At 38.8% G+C, this 19610-nt stretch overlaps 1 protein-coding gene and 1 pseudogene across 2 annotated transcripts in view; one reads left to right on the plus strand and one right to left on the minus strand.

Moving 5' to 3' along the window:
- Nucleotides 1-19610, minus strand: part of GK5 (glycerol kinase 5) — a gene marked incomplete at both ends in the record, with an annotated part of 69246 nt that overhangs the window by 15402 nt on the left and 34234 nt on the right. The window contains 7 exons of the mRNA XM_084232616.1: nucleotides 10012-10116; nucleotides 11344-11470; nucleotides 12843-12903; nucleotides 13098-13171; nucleotides 13251-13312; nucleotides 14976-15051; nucleotides 16189-16320. Coding sequence (XP_084088742.1) covers nucleotides 10012-10116; nucleotides 11344-11470; nucleotides 12843-12903; nucleotides 13098-13171; nucleotides 13251-13312; nucleotides 14976-15051; nucleotides 16189-16320 — 637 coding nt within the window. The remainder of the gene's footprint in view (nucleotides 1-10011; nucleotides 10117-11343; nucleotides 11471-12842; nucleotides 12904-13097; nucleotides 13172-13250; nucleotides 13313-14975; nucleotides 15052-16188; nucleotides 16321-19610) is intronic.
- LOC311169844 (peroxiredoxin-1-like) lies at nucleotides 793-2397 on the plus strand (annotated as a pseudogene). The gene is made up of 2 exons: nucleotides 793-849; nucleotides 1770-2397. The product of its transcript is annotated as a peroxiredoxin-1-like (transcript).

Consider the following 19610-nt stretch of genomic DNA (forward strand, 5'->3'; position numbering starts at 1 on the left):
CTGCTGAGGGAAGCAATGGGCAAGACAGGAGAGGTCTGCTGTGCCATGTGGGTAGCTCCCTGACTTGCAGGGGATAGAACTTGTGTTGCAGTGGCTGGTGATAGCTTGATAACACTGTGTCTTTAACCTCTGCGCCACCAGGGAGGCCCCCAATTCAAGTAACTTCTGAATAGCATGCTTTGACTAAACATTGTTGACATAGAGAAAAATGCCTCCCAAACAATCTTGGTCAAATGTTTTTTGTTGTAGTGACAAGGGTTTAGTAAATTTGATACATTTCTGTATCTATTTTAAGATTGAGCAAATACGTATAGTATATAATATTAATGTTGTTGGGAACAAGGGTTCTCAATAGGAAAAAATGTAGATGAAAATATAGATGGGGAAAGACAAACAAGAATTCTTAGGGGTTAGACTGGAATTGGAGATATAATATAAATTCAAGGACTTCCCTCTCTCTCTCTCACATACACATGCACACACACAGGCATGCGCATGCACACACTCTCACACACACACACACACACACACACACTTTTCCACAAGGGCCAAAGAGGCAATGTTACTCCAAAGTCATTGTTTTTAAATCTCACTAAAAGGATTAAAGACTCAATGGAAAAGTAGCTGATTACAGAGTAGGGACAGGAAAAAGACAATGATATTTTCAGCATGAAAGTAAATCATATCTATAAAAATTATAACTTGAATGAAATAAGAAACCTGCATTTATACTGAGAATAAATAATGGGGAGAAAGGAATGTCCTTTCTTATAAGACAGAATGCTAATAAACATGAAGGTCATAGAGGATCTAGAAAACAGCATTTTGCAATCTGAAAGACTGATCCAGGCAAGAAACACCTTGAAAGCTAAATTTAGGAGATGGAGAATTTTGATGCTAGCTTGATGGGGTATCAAGCTAATCTCGAAGTATCCCCCTACATGTTATTTATTACAAACAAAAAAACCTGGTGTAGGGTAGAGAAAATATCAGGCTTTTCTGCCCTTCCGCCATCAGGATAGATGATGGATCCTTGTCCTGAATGCACCTGGAATAGGGTGTGGGCATAGGTAGATGGGATTCAGCTGAGTTAAGACTGGGCTTTTAAGGGCGGCGTCACGGGGACGCCAGCAGCAGCAGCAGCAGAAGCAGCAGTAGAAGCCGAAGCAGAAGCCGAAAGAGAAGCCAAGAAGCAGCAGAACGAACGCTAGAGAGCCCAGATAGAGTGAAGACTTGCTGGGGGCTGGGAGGCCTGCCAGCCTCCCAGCCCCCCAGCCTGCCATATGCCTGGTGATCCCCAAATAAAAAACCTGCAAAACTACTGAGGACTCTGACTCCTCCTTTACCCGGTCTGCATGGGATCAGAAAACCTGCACTGTGGCCTGTCCTGCCCTTACACCTGGTAATTACACAATAGAAAAATTAAAAACATACATATGAACAAAATTTAAGAGAACCCAAACAGGGCTAATGGGCATCTTGCATCTCCAGATATATATTCTGAGGATATAGTATCACTTATGTAGGATTGCAGCCAAAATGACTAATCTGAATCAAGTTATAAGTAAGGACATTGTGGATATTCCATAAAACAAGTGACCTGTGCTCTTAAAAAATGTCAATGGAATGAAAAAAAAATCCAAGGAAACTTCACTTTTTAAATGGCTATTAGGAGAGCCCTAGAAGCAATAAAAGTAGCACCCATGTGGGCTTTGTATTTCTTCCTGACTTTTCTTAGTGGCTTCTGCCGTTGGAGTTGCTAATACAAGATATCTCTAAGGAATGCCAAAATTGGGCTCCCTGCCCCTATTTCAAAGCCACAGCTGTAATGCAGATGCTCAGTTCAAAGATATTAGCTGGTCTGACTACAAAAGAAAATACGTGTGCTCTGCTTTTACCTTCTTGACTTGACCTTTGGGTGCTCCGTGGAGAGAGAGGAATTTAAGAAACTCAAATGCCAAGTGATTGACGCTTCTGTGGATTCTCACTTCTGTCACTGGGCATGAATTCAGAGTTAAGAAACAGGAGGGCTGGGCCCATGAACATCCCATTGGCGTCAGACCTCAAGTACACCCATTTCTCAGTATTATGGGTTCTTAAGGCTGATGAGGGCATCTCATTCAGGGGCCTTGTTATCATGGATGATAAAAGCATCCTTCACTCCATTGCTGGAAATGACCTTTCTGTTGGCCACTTTAAGACTCTGAGACTCATTCCAGTCTTCTAGTTCACTGACAAACCATGCTAAAGTGTGTCCAGCTGTTTGGAAGCCTGGTAGTGATACCATCAAGTCTGATGTCCAAGAGAGCATAGAATATTTCTCTAAGCAGAATTGAGCCTGTGGCCATTTCAGAACCAGACTGCAGTGAGCAGTCATAAGAACAAACCTCTTTTACTATTGTCATGCTTAAAATACAACATTAGAATTAGCCCAGATGTGGTTATGGGACATGACAGTCCTGTCCTTCAGGGATAGGGGAGGGCCAGCCTTACTAGTTTCCCTTGGAGAGACTTGCCTGAACTATCCTGTGAGGCAGGTCAACTGATGTATTTAGTAATGGGACATCACCTTTGACCTTTTGTAGTTTCTATCAAACATGAACTGAGAAAAAAATAATTAAAGGGAATTATACAATAAGCAAGCAATTCTACACTGGATTCTGTGTTGGAGAAAAATGGTGCTAAAGGACATAACCTGGGTATTTGACAAAAATGAAATATAGACTACAAACCTGATAGAAATATTACAATTACAGATATTATATTTAATTTCTGATATTATATTATATTTTAAATTTGTTTTTAAAGAAAAGTACAGAAAAAACACTACAAGAAAAGGAGCAGAATGCATGTAAACTAGCCTCAAAGATCTCAGAAAAGTTATGATACTTATCTATTATATAGCATACAGGATGTATAGAAGGAAGGATAGAATGGTGGGTGGATAGATGGTTGGCAAACAGATAGGCAGACACACAGATATAAAGTAATCATGGCAAAATGTTAAACTGGGCAAATTTGAGGTAAAGGTTATACAAGAGTTTCCTGGACTATTTTTATAGATTTAAGTTTGAAATCATTTCAAAACAAAAAGTGAAAAAGATCTCATTTCTCTTTCTTTCTCGCTCTCTTTCTCTATATATATATATTTATATGTATGAATGTGAAATATACATATGGTACTGATTCTTAGATATTTAAAAGTGATTTAGTTTATCAATTTACTTTTTTAAAAAAAGATTTTATTTATTTATACAAGCACTGGGTATAGTCAGAAGCGTGGGAAGGTGAGAGAATTCACCAGAGCTAGAGCGGGGAGCAGAACAGACAGACTGACGAAGTACACTGCTGAGGGGAGCAGCAGGTGCAGCAGGAGAGGTCTGCGCGCCGTGCGGGACCCTCGCCTGGTGGCCGGGGATTGAACTGGCGCTATGGAGGCTGTGGGCAACTTGCAGCTCAGTGCTCAACGCTGTGCCACTGGGGAGACCCTTATCAATTTACTTTTAATTATTTCTCAGTATTATGCTTTGTATGTTCTTATGTATATTTTTTGGCTTGGAAGTTTATTGTGCATCTCTCTTTTTCTTACTAAAAAGCAATTATCATTTTCTTTTAAGTAATGTTTGACAGAATTACTACAATAATTTTCTTTATTTTTGGGACACTATTGTTTCAATGATTCCTTGGCTCTATGCTACCTAAGAAAAGACATTTCAGGGCCTCCCTGATGGTGCAAGGGTTAAAGACAGCGCTATCAAGCTATCGCCAACCACTGCAGCAAGGGTTCAATCCCCAGCTGGCCAGGGAGCTCCCCACATGGCGCTGCTCCCCTCAGCAGTGTATTTTAGTAGATCTACCTATTCTGCTCCCCACTCTCTCTGGTGAATCCTCTCAGCCCCTGCACCTCTGGCTTACACCCCCCTTCTTGTATGCATAAATAAATAAATCTTTAAAAAAAAAGAAAAAAGATTTCAAATTTCCATGTGACTATCAATTAAACACTGTCTTACCTATTCAGTTCTGTGTTACATAATATGCTGAGATAGTCTACTCTTGCTTTTCTAAATATGTCACTGAGAAAAGGATTTCAGGCTGTGTGTGTGTGTGTGTGTGTTTAGAAAGATTTATATAAACTTGAAATGAAAACATAAATGAAAAAGAAAAATGAAAAAGAAATGTACATTCTTCTTTATTCTTCAACAGCAATTTGTCCCATAAATTATACATTGTGAAATTAAAAACACTAATGGGGAAAAAATACCATTTTGGAACACTTAACAGAAACATTTTCTTTTCTAGTAACACAATACACACAGAATCTAAACCTCGTTAACTAGTGCCTCTTCTTAATTTAAATCTCTCTCTTTTTTAAAGATTTATTTATTTATACAAGCATTGGGGTACAGGTCAGAGGTGTGAGAGGGTGAGAGAATTCACCAGAGACAGAGCAGGGAGCAGAACAGGCAGAAGGACCTAAGTACACTGCTGAGGGGAGCAATGGGCAAGACAGGAGAGGTCTGCCTTGTCATGTGCTAATCTCCCTGGCCTGTGAATTGAACCAGCGCTGCAGAGGCTACAAAGAGCCTCACAGCGGTGCAGTGGGCGAGACAGGACGGGTCTGCTGCACCATGTGGTTCACTCGCCGGCCGACCGGGATCGAACCGGCGCTGCAGAGGCTGTGGACAGCTTCACAGTGTGGCGCTCAACTGCCTGCACACCAGGGGAGGCCCCCAAATCTTGTTCTTACGATAGGAAAATTGAGCACTGATTTCACAGTTAAGTAAATTTAAATCAGTTCAGTATAAGAACAGTTCAACTAAAATGGAACAAAAACAAGTCTGGCTTACTGTCAGGAAAAAAATTTATTTGAAGAATAACTTATTTGTATACTTTGTCTTTTCCATGTTGCGATCTTTGTTCTGACTATTGCAATTTGGCTAGAGTATTTCCTTGAGTAATTTCCTCAGAAAGTATATAATGCAAGAAATGCCCTTTTGCACTTAATATGAATCTTAGCCAGGAACTTGAATACTGGCTCATTGTTCTTTTTCCTTCAAAGTGTGTAAAAGTTGCACTTTCCCAATTTTACAACTTTTCCATGCCAGTCTGATTCATTTTTCTTTATAAATAAACTATCCTTCCTGTCTTGAAGCCTTTCTTTATTTTGGGTATTCAGACAATTCATCTACATATGACTGTCTTTGTATCTTTTTTTTTTTAGCTTGGTAGGCCATTTCAGTCTAAAAATTCGGGTCTTTATATAGATATATATATATTTTTTTAAGATTTATTTATTTTTTTTAAGATTTATTTATTTATTTATACAAGCACTGGGTACAGTCAGAAGCGCGGGTGGGTAAGAGAATTCACCAGAGCCAGAGCGGGGAGCAGAGCAGGCAGAAGGACTGAAGTACACTGCTGAGGGGAGCAGCGGGTGGCAGGAGTGGTCTGCGAGGCATGTGGGACCCTCCTCCAGTGGCAGGGAGCAGCCGGGGATCGAACCGGTGCTGCAGAGGCTGCAGGCAGCTTCGCAACCCAGCGCTCAACCGCTGCGCCACCAGGGAGGCCCAACGGGTCTTTTTTTTTTTTTTGACTCAGGGAAGTTTATTTTCAATTATCTCTTCAATTTTTACATTTTCATACTTCAATTTCTATAATTACATTCTCATATTCCAGAAAAGACACCATTATTCACACCTTTTTCCCTCTGATATTTCTCCTGTATCCCTTACCATTCAGTTTTGTTCTCTCTCGCAATTCTTCATGATCCCTATTGGGATTTTCAACACTATACATTTCACATTGTATTAATGCATTTATATTATATATATAATGGTTTACTTTCTTCAGAACTCTTGTTTTCCAAACATTTCTTTGCAATATTTAAAAAAAAAAGATTTATTTTATTTATTTGTGCTATGAGAACTGGGATGTAGGCCAGAGGTGGTGGTAGTGGTGAGAGGACTCACCAGAGATAGAGTGGGGAGCAGAACAGGTGGATCTACTGAAATACACTGCTGAAGGGAGCAGCGGGTGAGACAGGAGAGGTCTGCTGGGCCAGGTGGGTCAGCTCCCTGGCTGGGGATCCGGGATTGAACTCATGCTGCAGTGGCTGGTGACTGCTTGATAGCTCTGAGACTTTTAACTCCTATGCCACCAGGGAAGTCTACAAAATTTTCTTTTATCTAGGTTTCACTTATGTTGTAATTTTAATCTTCTGTTACTTCCATTATATCTGCCTTGAGGAGTCACCTGCTGTTGTTTTCTGAACTTCCTCACACTTCTTCAAGGTGGTGTATGTTCTTAAATACTTTGTGCTCTCTCTTAGGTTTATGGGTTTGGCAGGCAGTGAGAGGTAAGGGAGTGGACACCCTTGGCTCTCACATTTATCATGGTTTGAGAAAATTAGGCTTTGCCTCAGCCTAGAAGATGGGCAGTTCAGATAAAACAAAACCTGTATCAACTGTCAGCAGGCTCCCCAGGGATGGACCAAGCCAACTCTTTTTTCTTTTCTTTAATAATTCTTCTCGAAATTATGGAATTTTCTCTTGTCTTAGCAGGCTGGATCCATAGAGAACACCAGTAGGGTCCTTGCCAATCATTATTTTCCCAATAACATCTATGGGTGTAGCGGACAAGGCTCCTTTCAAGTTAGACAAGAGCAGGATGTGTGATTGCCCTGGGGCAATACTGATGTGCTTTGTGCCCCAGGGACTGATCAGTGGAATGCCTTGTTAATAAGATTTGAGCCATGGATGGGAGTTGGGAGTATACTCACCCTCCCTAAAGCCCAAAATCCATTGTTCAGTTTGACCCACTCTTCTCTGCATCCTACAGCCTGCTCCATGACTCCTGTTTCTCTTCTTCTGTGTTATTGACACAACAAACAATAGAGATTTGTTGTATTTGTTATATAGATCTAGAGCTCTAGATCTATATAATCTACTTGAAATCTCAAGGCTCTTTCATGTGGACTCCACTCTAGCTTCAACAGCGAGCCATACTTATTTTACTGTGTATCTTCCCAGCAGGAGGCAAGAGGAAGGCAGAAGCATGAACTCAGATCCTACTTACTAAAATAACATGGAATTATTCACTACCACCTATCTCACCTCCTCTAATAGAAAGACTATGTCTCTCTTGGGAAAATACTCAGGGAGAAGGAAGCAGTTTTCTTTATTTCTAGTAAACAAGAGTCCTGGGTAATTTTATTTTATTTTATTATTTTTTTAAAGAGTTTTTTTTTAAAAATATACATTATTTATTTATTTATTTATACAAGCACTGGGTATAGTCAGAAGCGCGGGAGGGTGAGAGAATTCACCAGAGCCAGAGCGGGGAGCAGAGCAGGCAGAAGGACCGAAGTACACTGCTGAGGGGAGCAGCGGGCGGCAGGAGAGGTCTGCGTGCCACATGGGACCCTCCTCCAGTGGCCGGGGAGCAGCCGGGAATCCAACCAGTGCTGCAGAGGCTGCGGGCAGCTTCCCAACCCAGCGCTCAACCGCTGTGCCACCAAGGAGGCCCCTGGGTAATTTTAGATGTGTACTGGAAGTCTTATGGGGATTGACTAGTATAGGCAGATGTGACATGTAGCAATTAAAAGTGAGATTGCTAGGGAAAAAAATCTCACCTGACCCATGTAACTGGAGGATAACAGAGATGGGAACTGCCTCAATTCTAGAGAATAAATAGGACATTCAGATAGGTCTTGCTCCTTCCTGATTAAATGGCTTGACCAATTGCTTCTTTCACCTGCCCAACCACTTATTCCTCCTAAGCTGAAATGTCACTTTTTTTTTTTTTTTGTGGGACCCTCGCTGGTGGCCGGGGAACGAACTGGCGCTGCAGAGGCTGTGGGCAGCCTCGCAGCCCAGCACTCAAACGCTGCGCCACCAGGGGAGGCCCTGAAATGTCACTTTTTTAAAGAAGCCTTTAGATTCTCCAGACTAGACAAAGTCTTCCCTTTTTTAGAAAGAGGTTTTGATTCTACTGATACTTTCCTGATATTTGACACCAATACTTTTTTTTTTTTACTTTTTTCAATATTCACTTAATATGCATTGCCTTTCATGCTACACTACAACCTCCAGGAGGCAGGGAGAGTCTGTCATTCACTGCTGTTCCCCTACCTCAGTTCCAGGTACATACTGAGCACTCAATTACTGGAGGAAAGCAGCCACTATTCAGAGAATAAATCCAGCAAGTCATACAAAGATATGAAGGCTCAGATTACATAGTACAGGGTTGCTCACACTCCTACATACTGTGTTCTCCTGAATACAGTTGATTTTTTCCAACAACCCCCTTAAAACGAATTTTCAGAATAGAAAGGGTATAACAGATAATGACTTTTGTATGAATTTCAGACAGATTCATACCAATAATATCAATATATTTTCCCAGTAACTGAAATTTTAAGATAAATAACTCAACTCTGAATTCTCTCTCCCTCAGTTAGACTAATAGTCCTGTTTTCCAGCCTCAACTGGACTTCCGGAGGAGTTTGCTTGTACCACTTAGCTCTAGCTCCCAGAAAAGTTTTCATCATTTGAGAATCACAATGAATGAGCCTCACCTAGTAAAGCAGTAATGTGCACATGATCTCATATGAAACTCAAGAATGGTTTTTTCAGTTGATGAATGGGGAATTATTCTGCCTCTCCTTTGCATCTTCTGGGAGAGAACAGAATTAAAAAATATATCTAAAGAGAAGAAGCTGGCCTCCCTGGTGGTGCAGGAGTTAAAGTCTCAGTGCTATCAAGATATCACCAGCCATTGCAGCATGAGTTCTAACCCAACCAGGGAGCTAACCCACATGGCACAGCAAACCTTTCCTGTCTCGCCCTCTGCTCCCCTCAGCAGTGTGTTTCAGTCGATCCACCTGTTCTGCTCTCCGCTCTGTCTCTGGTGAATCCTCTCATCCCCTGCACCTCTGGCCTATCCCCCAAGTTCTTGTATGTCTTAAATATATGAACATGTGAATTATATCTCAATAATGCTCCATGCCAATGGTATATAACGACTCTGTCATTTGTAAGTGATTAATGTTCCATGACATTTCCTTATTTAATACTTTATTACTAGACAGGAACTTATTTCCAACTACTGTATTAAATATGTACATGTGCCTTTGCATGCCTGTATGATTACTTTCTTTTTTCTTTTTCTTTGCATATAAGAACTAAGGTGTAGGCCAGAGGTGGGGGAGAAGGGTGTGAGAGGATTCACCAGAGACAGAGTGGGGAGCAGAACAGCCAGATTTACTGAATACACTGCTGAGGGGAGCAGTGGGCGAGACAAGAGGGGTCTGCTGCACCATGTGGGTGAGCTCCCTGGCTGGGGATTGAACACAGGGAGTAGAGGTGATGGCGCTAAGACTTAGCCCCTATGCCACCAGGGAGGCCTTATATGATTACTTTCTTAGAAACACAGAACTGTGGACAAAGGGTCTGCATTCTATAGTGCATGATTGTTCTTCAGAAAGGCCATGCTAATTAATATTCATCTCAATGGCAAACAAGAATATTTCTTTCTCCCCATTCCTACCAACAGTAAGCATCATTGAACTTATTAATCTCTGATAATGATAGCTGGCATCATTTTTAAATGTGTATCTCTTTAATTATTGAATTTTAAAGTCATTTATTCATGAAATACCTGTACCCTGTCCTTTGTCCATTTTTTTATCATTTTCATTCATTTTTCTGATGTGCGCTACAAATTGCTCTTACTGATCTGTCTCTTAATTTTGTTTATGACATTTCTCTTGCTACCCATCTATTATTTTATATACTTAAATCTATCATTCTTTTCCTCTATGGTATCTGACTTTAATGTTTAGCCTTTCATATCCCAGTAACATAAAAATAACATTCTATGTTTTTTTCTAGTGCATGTCCTTTTATTTTATATTTCATTTGGACAATCCATTCATTCCCTACTGAAATCTAATTCTTAGGTACTCGAATTCTTTAATTCCGGCTTGTGGAATCTGTGCAAAAGAAAACTTACCCAACTGCTGGGCCCATTTTATGGCACTACCAGTGTCTCCTGCATTGCCTTCAGCTAAACATACAACTTCTTGCCCAATCTTCCACCCAATTAATGGGTAAAAGCCTTAAAGACAAACAATGCAAGGCATATAATAAATAAATAATTCATTACAGAGACATCTACAATGGAACAATTTAATTATCTAAAAAAAAATAGCAAAGTGGCTCTAAAGTCATACTGCCTGAGTTTAATCTCAGCCCTCTCTATTTTTTTATTAGACAAAGTCTTAAAAGTTTCTAATCTCTTAGCCTCAGTTTCCTCAACTGTAAAATGGTCAGAGCATTCCTGTGAGAATTTGAGTTAGCAGATTTAAAAAAACCAAATCTAAGCATAGAATCTGGCAAATTATATGTACCATAAATATCAGCTTTTATTAGCTACAGGCTAATAGAGCTAGATATAGATATAAATGTCTCAAGAAACAATATTTTAATTGAAAAGTAAAAGATAACTTTGAGATTAGTTTGCTAGAGAGCTATTTGGTTGCATTATCTGTGATTTCTAAGTAAGGCTTTAAACAGAAACAACCTAACACAACAATCTGCATTTTCTAGTTACCATTTTTCTAGTAAGGGGAAAAAGAGCTTGAGGAGGAAAGAAATGTAGGGAAAAGTCTTTAAAATCCAGAGCACAAACTAAGAGCCTCTTGCCCTCCTGGTAGCTCCACATTTAAATTTCTTGGTTTGCATATTCCAGGGTTTTCTTCATTAAGGAGAGAAAATTCTTCTTTAAAAAATTTTTTTTCAATCATTTCTTTTCTTAATGAAGTGCCATTGTTTTACATCCTGTTATTATTTTAGCAGTATAGGATTTCTCTCCTCAGATGTGATCACACCATTGCTCTCCCACCACCAAAGCACCCATAATCGTCCATCATAGTCCATTGTGGGACAGCAAATTCTTAGCAATTGTCATCAAAATCCTAAATATGCAGGGATCACTAGTTGAGAACCACTGCCCCTAAAAGATATCACAAAATGGCAAATTTCTAATACATAAAAGAAAAGAAAATGTGGAGTCCGAGAAAGATGTTTTAAGAAAATATAACATGTATTAGAGGTAAATATTTAGAAAGCTGACCAAAATATCCTAGCCTTCTGAATTTTTTGATAATCTTTTTCTTTTTTTTAATACTTTCAATTTATAGTACACAAAGGAAATGGGAATTAACTCTAAGAATATAGTGAAAAATATGTTAGAGAACAGCCTTAATATAAAATGGAAAGTGTCACAGAAGTTAAATATGAAAGTGGATTTTATTGATATATAGTATAAATTCTAACTATTTACCTCCAACACTCTGTTGAGGTTTATTTCCAGTATTAATATCCAAAAATGTCCCAGTTCCCATGGTTAATTTCACGTCTCCTGTCTGGAAGCAGCACTCTCCAAACATGGCTGATTGCTGGTCAGCGACCTACCAAAAATGTTCAAATGTTAAGACCTACTAGCCTTTAGCAGTGGCATTTACTGTATCCCACTGTCTCATTTATTATATTCTCATGGTTCAACATTTTCTTTTCTTTTTTCCTTTTCCATAAAACAAAAACCAAAACCCTGGATAGAGCAAGAAGTAACAACTATAGGATGGGAGTTTCCTAGGCTTTACACAACATAAGGTGGAAACTACTGTATGTGCCTCAGGAAGCTTTAGTGGGCAGTCTACTTCATTAATTTTAAGTATGGAGGAATAACCTATGAAATAAAGGTTAGAGTTAAAATTGTTCAGAAAAAAATAAAATTTTTCATTTTGAACTTAGAAACAGTTGCATTCATTAAAATCATCTGATCTCACAAGTTTGCTTTTAATAAGAACAATAGGGTGTGTTTAACTAACACTAGAAGTCCATGTAAGTCAAAATCATACATCTTATAATCAGACATTTCTGTTAGAAGAAAAATTATAACATTTTGTTAATATATTTACATATAGATACACTGAACAATATTTTAAGGACCAAAGTCATTGGAGGGATACTTCTTCACTAATCTGAAATTCTTCCAGTGAGTCTAAACCTGGGTCCACCCCTAAATTTAATAACACTGATCCTTTCTAAATGAGCAGGAATTTGTAACGTGAGAATTGAATTCGCTTGCTTCCTCTACCAACTGTGGCAACTATCCACTTAGGGAGAGCCAGTCTATACCTCCTGCTTAAACTGCCAAAATATCAAAGGCAAAGTATGAGTTTCCATACAATCTCTCCATCAGGTAATCCTTGGATTCCCCAAGTTCTGATTCATTGAGCCACAGAGAAAGAATATAATCAAAAAAGAACCCTGAAAAGTTAAAAAAAAAAAAAAAACACCAGCTTACTTTTTACTTATCTATAAGCTTCTCTACTAGTAGATGCTGGCTAAGGATTTTACAAAACATAAATACAACATACTTCTTTTCTTTAAATTGCCCCGCCATTGCTTGTGACACATTTACACTGTGTCAAAAATAATATGTTGGCCCTATCATGATTTTGTTTTTGTTTTTTTGTCTTAGTATATCCAATATAAACCAAACATTAATCAAAAAACAAAACAAAAAAAAATGACAAACAATATAGAGAAATCAGAAAAGGTTATAAAGTGCTCCTGTGACAGAAGACTGGTCAGTGGTCCCTTGCCTAGTACACAGTAAAAACTTCTGATTATATCCAGGGTCCTTTAACTTAAAAAGAAAGAAGATCCTTAAACTTCATTTTGCAATGACCTTTAGTCTCCTAAATCTACTGGAAACCATTTATATTTATTTATTTAGTTTATACCAGACAAGGGAAACTCAAATTTCAGACTTACCAAGGCCACTATTGGTATAGGCACACCAAATATGTCTTCATCTACTGATCCGAAATTGTGGCTTCAAATAAAAATTAATTAAAAAGAAAGTATTAATTCCAAAATTTAGCAAATTGTTTTTAGCTAAAGACAAAAAATTAGATAACGAACATATAAGCACCTCAAATATATAATAAATTGCTTCTCCCAACCAAGGCAAAATGAATTCAAGGAAAATTTTGCTGCCTGTTTTCTATGTCTGATGCTCATTATTACCTTGTATCTTTCACAGGAGGTAGGACGGTGAGTGGTATGGAGAGCAGGGAGGTAACAAATCCACTCCAGCACATCTGAGGAGAAAAACACATCATCAGAATCCACACTAAATTACACAGAAATAGGTGATTCAAAAGAAAGAAAAAACCTTACCTCATATGGGTCAAAAAGTCCAGTTGTACTAGCATTAGAAAAATCTGTGGCAAATTCAGAACCTAAATTAACATTGGAAATAATATCTTTATTATTAGATAGCATAAATGAACACCTATCCCTACTTTACACTAATCTAGACCTTTGGAAATAGAAATTCTAATGTCTATTTCCAGTGCAATCTCCAAAAAAATTCCCCACATAATCTTTAAGAACTTTTATAGTTTACAAAAACACTTGTACACATTGTCATGATCTCTGGTTTAAAAGATGAGGAAAGGGCCTCCCCTGGTGGCGCAGTGGTTGAGCGTTGGGCTACGAAGCTGCCCACAGCCTCTGCAGCAGGTTTGATTCCCGGGCAGCAGGGCGAGGGTCCCGCATGGTGCGCAGACCTCTCCTGCTGTGCCCGCTGCTCCCCTCAGCAGTATATTTTTGTCTATCTGTCTGCCTGTTCTGTTCCCCACTCTGGCTCTGGTGAATTCTCTCACCCTCACGCACTTTTGACAGTACCCAGTGCTTGTATAAAAATAAATAAATCTTAAAAAAAATAAATAAATAAAAGATGAGGAGAGGCGGGCCTCCCTGGTGGTGCGGAAGCCTCTGCAGCAGGCCAAGGAGCAACTCACATGGCACAGCAGACCTCTCCTATCTCAGCAGACCTCTCCTGTCTCACCTGCTGCTCCCTCAGCAGTGTATTTCACTCAGTCTGCCTGTTCTGCTCCCACTCTGTCCCTAGTGAATCCTCTCACCCCCAGCATTTCTGGCCTATACCCCAGTTCTTGTATGCATAAAAAAATCTTTAAAATAAAAAAAAAGATGAGGAAAGGGGTGATGCCTATAATTATACCCAGTTGCAAAGTGGCAAATTTGGTATTGAACGCAAGTCTTCCTGCTCTTGAAATTTAGATGCTCTTCAGCATTAAATTTGAGGTTTCATCACAATGTTTAAATCATACTGCTTGTACAACAAATCTGCAATTAATCTAGTTTCCTAGGATAGCAAGGAACAGTATATGTGGAATATGTAAGGAAACAAGAGTCACTTCCACTTTTAAATTTTTAATTTTTTTAACTTGTTTCTTACCCTTTATTTGTTATTATTATTTTAAAGATTTATTTTATTTATTCATGAATACAAGAACTGGGGTGCAGGCCAGAGGTATGGGAGGGGTAGGGGAGTGAGAGGATTCACCAGAGACAGAGCAGGAAGCAGAACAGGCGGACTGACTGACCACACTGCTGAGGGGAGCAGCGGGTGCGACAGGAGAGGTCTGCTGTGCCATGTGGGCCAGCTCCCTGGCCAGGGACCAAACCTGTGCCACAGTGCCTTTGACAGCTCCACAGTGTCAAGACTTAACCCCTTGCGCCACCAGGGAGACCCCAACTTATTAATTTTTTTAAATTTTTAAATGTTTATTTATGCATATAAGAACTGGGGTACAGGCCAGAGGTGTGGAGGGTGAGAGGATTCACCAGAGACAGAGTGGGGAGCAGAACAGGTGGACTGACTTAAATACACTGCTGAGGGAAGCAGTGGGCAAGACAGGAGAGGTCTGCTGTGTCATGTGGGTCACCTCCCTGGCTGGGGATGGAACTTGTGCTGCAGTGGCTGCTGAGAGCTTCATAGTACTGTGCCACCAGGGAGGCCCTCCACTTTTTTTAGGGGAATCATTCCTATCAGTAAAATTTCAGTTAGTCGAAATAGATTTATTGGCTCATCTTTACCTTTGGTGAGCTTATGTAACAACCAGGTATCAACAGTCCCAAAGCAGCAATTTTCTTCGTCAATTGCCTTTCTCACCTTGAAAACACAACAGCACAAAATCAATTCAAAAAGGCTAAATTATTAAGTGATCAATTAAGTGCCAAATACAATATAATTCCACTTTTAGTAAAAATTAAAATCACATACAGAAACAATTTCAGGAATATGCCTCAATTTTTCAAAGCAATTACTACAGGGTTGAAAGACTTTAGCTCTATATCAAGCCTGTGTTATTTTTGTGAGGACCAAAACAAAGTGTGAGTATGTGTATACATACATATATGTGTATACATGTAGATGTGTACATATATATGTATATTTCAGCATTAGATATACAAGTATGTATAAATATAAATAGCCTACAACAGAAAAAGGCCTAGTACAGCCCACAGGTCAAGTTCAGCCCATTGTTTGTTTCTGTATAGCAAGTTAAAAATTGATTTTACATTTAATAGTTAAAAAAATACTTTGACACACGAAAACTATGTGAAATTCAAATTTAGTGTCCATAAACAGTTTTAGTGGAACACAGCAATGTTCATTTGTTTATGTTTATCAATAGTTGCTTTCAAGCTACAATGCAGAGCAGTTGCATCAAAAGATAGCATTATTCATCATAACCTACAACTGGGAGTAACACCAATGCACATGAAAAGAGTGTACAGATGGATAAACTATGGTAAAATCATAGACTGAAAATGAAATAACAATTAAAATATAAGAAAACAAATTTACACATACTATGGGTATATTTCACAAATACAATTTTAAACAAAAGGAGTCAGACACAAAAATGTAAATGCTATATAATTCAATTTATACAAAGTTAAAAAATATTCAGGCAAAACTAAAGTATATTATTGAAGAATAAATACATAACTTGTTAACTAGAAAGAAAATTATATAGAGCATTCTAGTTCTTCATGCAAGTAGTATTACATAGATATTTGTTCCACAATATATATCACTCAGTGATTCAATTTTGTTTTGTGCACTTTTCTATATGTGCTGATTCAACATACAAAAAGGTTTTAGAAAATGGTAAAGATTCCTTGTCTTCCATCCAATATGAACTAGACACATAATTTTCCCTCAAATAATCAAATTACTATTTTTATTCCTTGGATTTTTCTTTCCCATACTACACACACACACACACACAATCTTTCTTACCTCAGTGAGGTTCTGTACAATCCAGGCCAATCTCAAAGAAACATGCTGGGTTGTAAAAGTGAACAAACTGGCTGCTAAAAATCGTTTACTTCTGGTAAAAAAGTGAAGTAATCGGCTGGAACTGTGTATTAACTGTTTAAAAAATATTTCAGGAAAATGCATTTAATGATGGCTGATGTTTACATTTATTCCATATGCATGCAAATAAACCCAGTAACAAACAAGTTATTGAACTACTTGTAGAGTCTCAGTACTTAGGAAAAGCAAGTAAAGTAACAATCTAAAGTATGAAATGTATCACATCTACTGTATCTACTATGACCTTTTTAAAATGTTTTAAGTAAATATTTATTTTAAATTCTATTCTTTTTTTTTTAAAGATTTGTTTATTTTTTTAACTTATTTTAAAGATTTATTTTTATTTATACAAGCACTGGGTATAGTCAGAAGCGCTGGAGGGTGAGAGAATTCACCAGAGCCAGAGCAGGGAACAGAGCAGGCAGAAGGACCAAAGTACACTGCTGAGGGGAGCAGCAGGCGGCAGGAGAGGTCTGCGAGCCATGTGGGACCCTCCTCCAGTGGCCGGGGAGCAAACCGGCGCTGCAGAGACTGCAGGCAGCTTCGCAACCCAGCGCTCAACCACTGCGCCACCGGGGAGGCCCAAATTCTATTCATTTTTTAAAAAGATTTATTTATTTATACAAGAACCAGGGTACAAGCCAGATGTGCAGGAGGGTGAGAGGATTCACCAGAGCCAGAGCAGTGAACAGAACAGGCAGAGGCTGACTGAAATACACTGCTGAGGGGAGCAGTGGGCTAGACAGGAGAGGTCTGCTGTGCCACGTGGGTATCTCCCTGGCTGGCGGGGACTGAACCCACACTGCAGAGGCTGAAGACAGCTTCACAGTGCTGCGCTCAACCACCTGTGCCACCGGGGAGGCCCAAATTCTATTCATTTTTAATTTAATTTTTTTTTTTTAAATAGAGGCATGTTTTATTTATTTATTTATTTATTTGTTTGTTCATTTTGTTTATACATGCACTGGGTACAGTCAGAAGCGCAGGAGGGTGAGAGAATTCACCAGAGCCAGAGCGGGGAGCAGAGCAGGCAGAAGGACCGAAGTACACTGCTGAGGGGAGCAGCGGGCGGCAGGAGAGGTCTGCGCGCCATGTGGGACCCTCCTCCGGTGGCCAGGGAGCAGCCGGGGATCAAACCGACGCTGCAGAGGCTGCGGGCAGCTTTGCAACCCAGCGCTCAACTGCTGCGCCACCGGGGAGGCCCTTAATTTAATTTTTGGATAATATATGATTTCTCTCCTGAGGTGTGGTCACTGTAGTTACCCTCAACAACAAAGCACCCACAGTCCATCACCATATTCCCTTTTGTTCTTCCCCCACCTTGTTTGCATCCTTTCCTCCTTGTTTTAATTTCCTTCCCTCCCATCATGGATGCCTCATATTCATGGTGTAGTAAACACCAGAGGTTCAAGTATTTATGAAATCCTTTGAAAATACCATTTTATACATATTTACCTATTTTTAACTATGTCATTGAAGTGAGAGTCAATGAAAAAATGCTGTGTTTCTATTAGAAATAATACTTTTAGTTAACTTAGTATTAACCTAGAAGGAACTTTTCCTACCCATTACATGCTTAAAGTTTGAAATGTATTTTACCTAGTTTTATCTATATTTATCTATTGATTAAATATGAAATATATACAGTCTTAAATGGCTTGTTAGATGTTAAGAACACTTCAAACTGAAATGGGTTCTTCTCTAAGCATGTTACGCTTTTCTGTATTAGACTTAAGACAGGTTCTTCTGTGAAAATGCATATAACCTTGGGGGTGGCTACTAACACCTGCATCTTTAGTCAAAATATGAACAATTAACACTTTTGTTGATATAATTAACAAGTATGTTTAGAGTACATTCTACATATCAGCTACTGTGCTATGCCTTGAGAAAAGAGAGTGAACCACATAGGCAGTATCCTTGCCTTCTTAAAATTTAAATTCTAGTGGGAAGAGATGATAAATAAATAATCAAGTTAATAAATGGGATAATCTATGAGAAATGGTGGTAAAATGAACAACTCTTCAATGAATGACCAAATAAGAAAAAAATTTTGTTGGTTAAATTATGACATAACACTAACATATAATTAGTAGTTAAAAACGCATTCTGGGGCCTCCCCGGTGGCGCAGCGGTTGAGCGCTGGGTTGCGAAGCTGCCCGCGGCCTCTGTGGCACCGGTTCGATCCCCAGCTTCTCCCCTGCCACCGGAGGAGGGTCCCACATGGCACGCAGACCTCTCCTGCAGCCCGCTGCTCCCCTCAGCAGTGTACTTCGGTCCTTCTGCCTGCTCTGCTCCTCGCTCTGGCTCTGGTGAATTCTCTCACCCTCCCGCGCTTCTGACTGTACCCAGTGCATGTATAAACAAAACAAACAAACAAATAAATAAATAAATAAAACATGCCTCTATATAAAAAAAATGCATTCTGATTTCAGAAATGTTAAAATAGGGAAAAAATGTATGTCTCATAACTCATACATTCCTGATGTGAATGTAAATGGTACAACTACTCTGGAAAACAGCCTGGCAGTTTCTTATTTAAAAAAAACCACGCAATTACATTATTATCCAGCAATTGTACTCCTGAGGTATTTATTCCAGAGAAATGAAAATGCATTTTTACACAAAATTCTGTATGTGAATAGTCATAACAACTGTACTTGTATTAGCCAACAACTGGATTAAGTACAGATGTCCTTCAACAGGTGGCACATCCATACCATTGACTACAACTCAGCAATGAAAAAGAACAAAAAACTGGTGTATATATACACAAACTCTTCAGGGAACTAAACTAAGTGGGAAAAAAAGATAAAAGATTTATAATGTGGATCTATGTATATAACACATTTGAAATGAGAAAACATTTTAATATAGGACAGATGAGTGGCTGCAAGGAACTAAGGATGGGAGAGGATGGATGGTGCAGGGGAGAGAGGAGGATGAGGTCATAAAAGACCAATGTGAGGAATCCTTGTAGTGAAAAAATTGTGCAGTGTCTAGAATGTGGTGATAGATACACGAACATATAAATAACTGCAAAGAAATTAATATACACATATACACACATAAACATACAAACAAAATGAATATAAGTAAAACTAGGGAAATATGAATTAGATCAATGGAGTGTATTAATATCAATATCCTGGTTGTAACATTAGAGTTTTATAAAATGTTTTATAGTTTTATAAAATATTACCACTGGGAAGAATGGCAAAGTATATAAGGGATCTCTATATAAATTCTTAAAATTACATCTGAATCTACAATTTCCTCAATTACAATTTTAATTAAAAATGTATATCTCTGAATCTTTGAAGTTTGATAAGCGTTGTGAGAAA

Source organism: Talpa europaea (assembly GCF_964194135.1).
Source record: "Talpa europaea genome assembly, chromosome: 4".
NCBI lineage: Eukaryota > Metazoa > Chordata > Mammalia > Eulipotyphla > Talpidae > Talpa > Talpa europaea.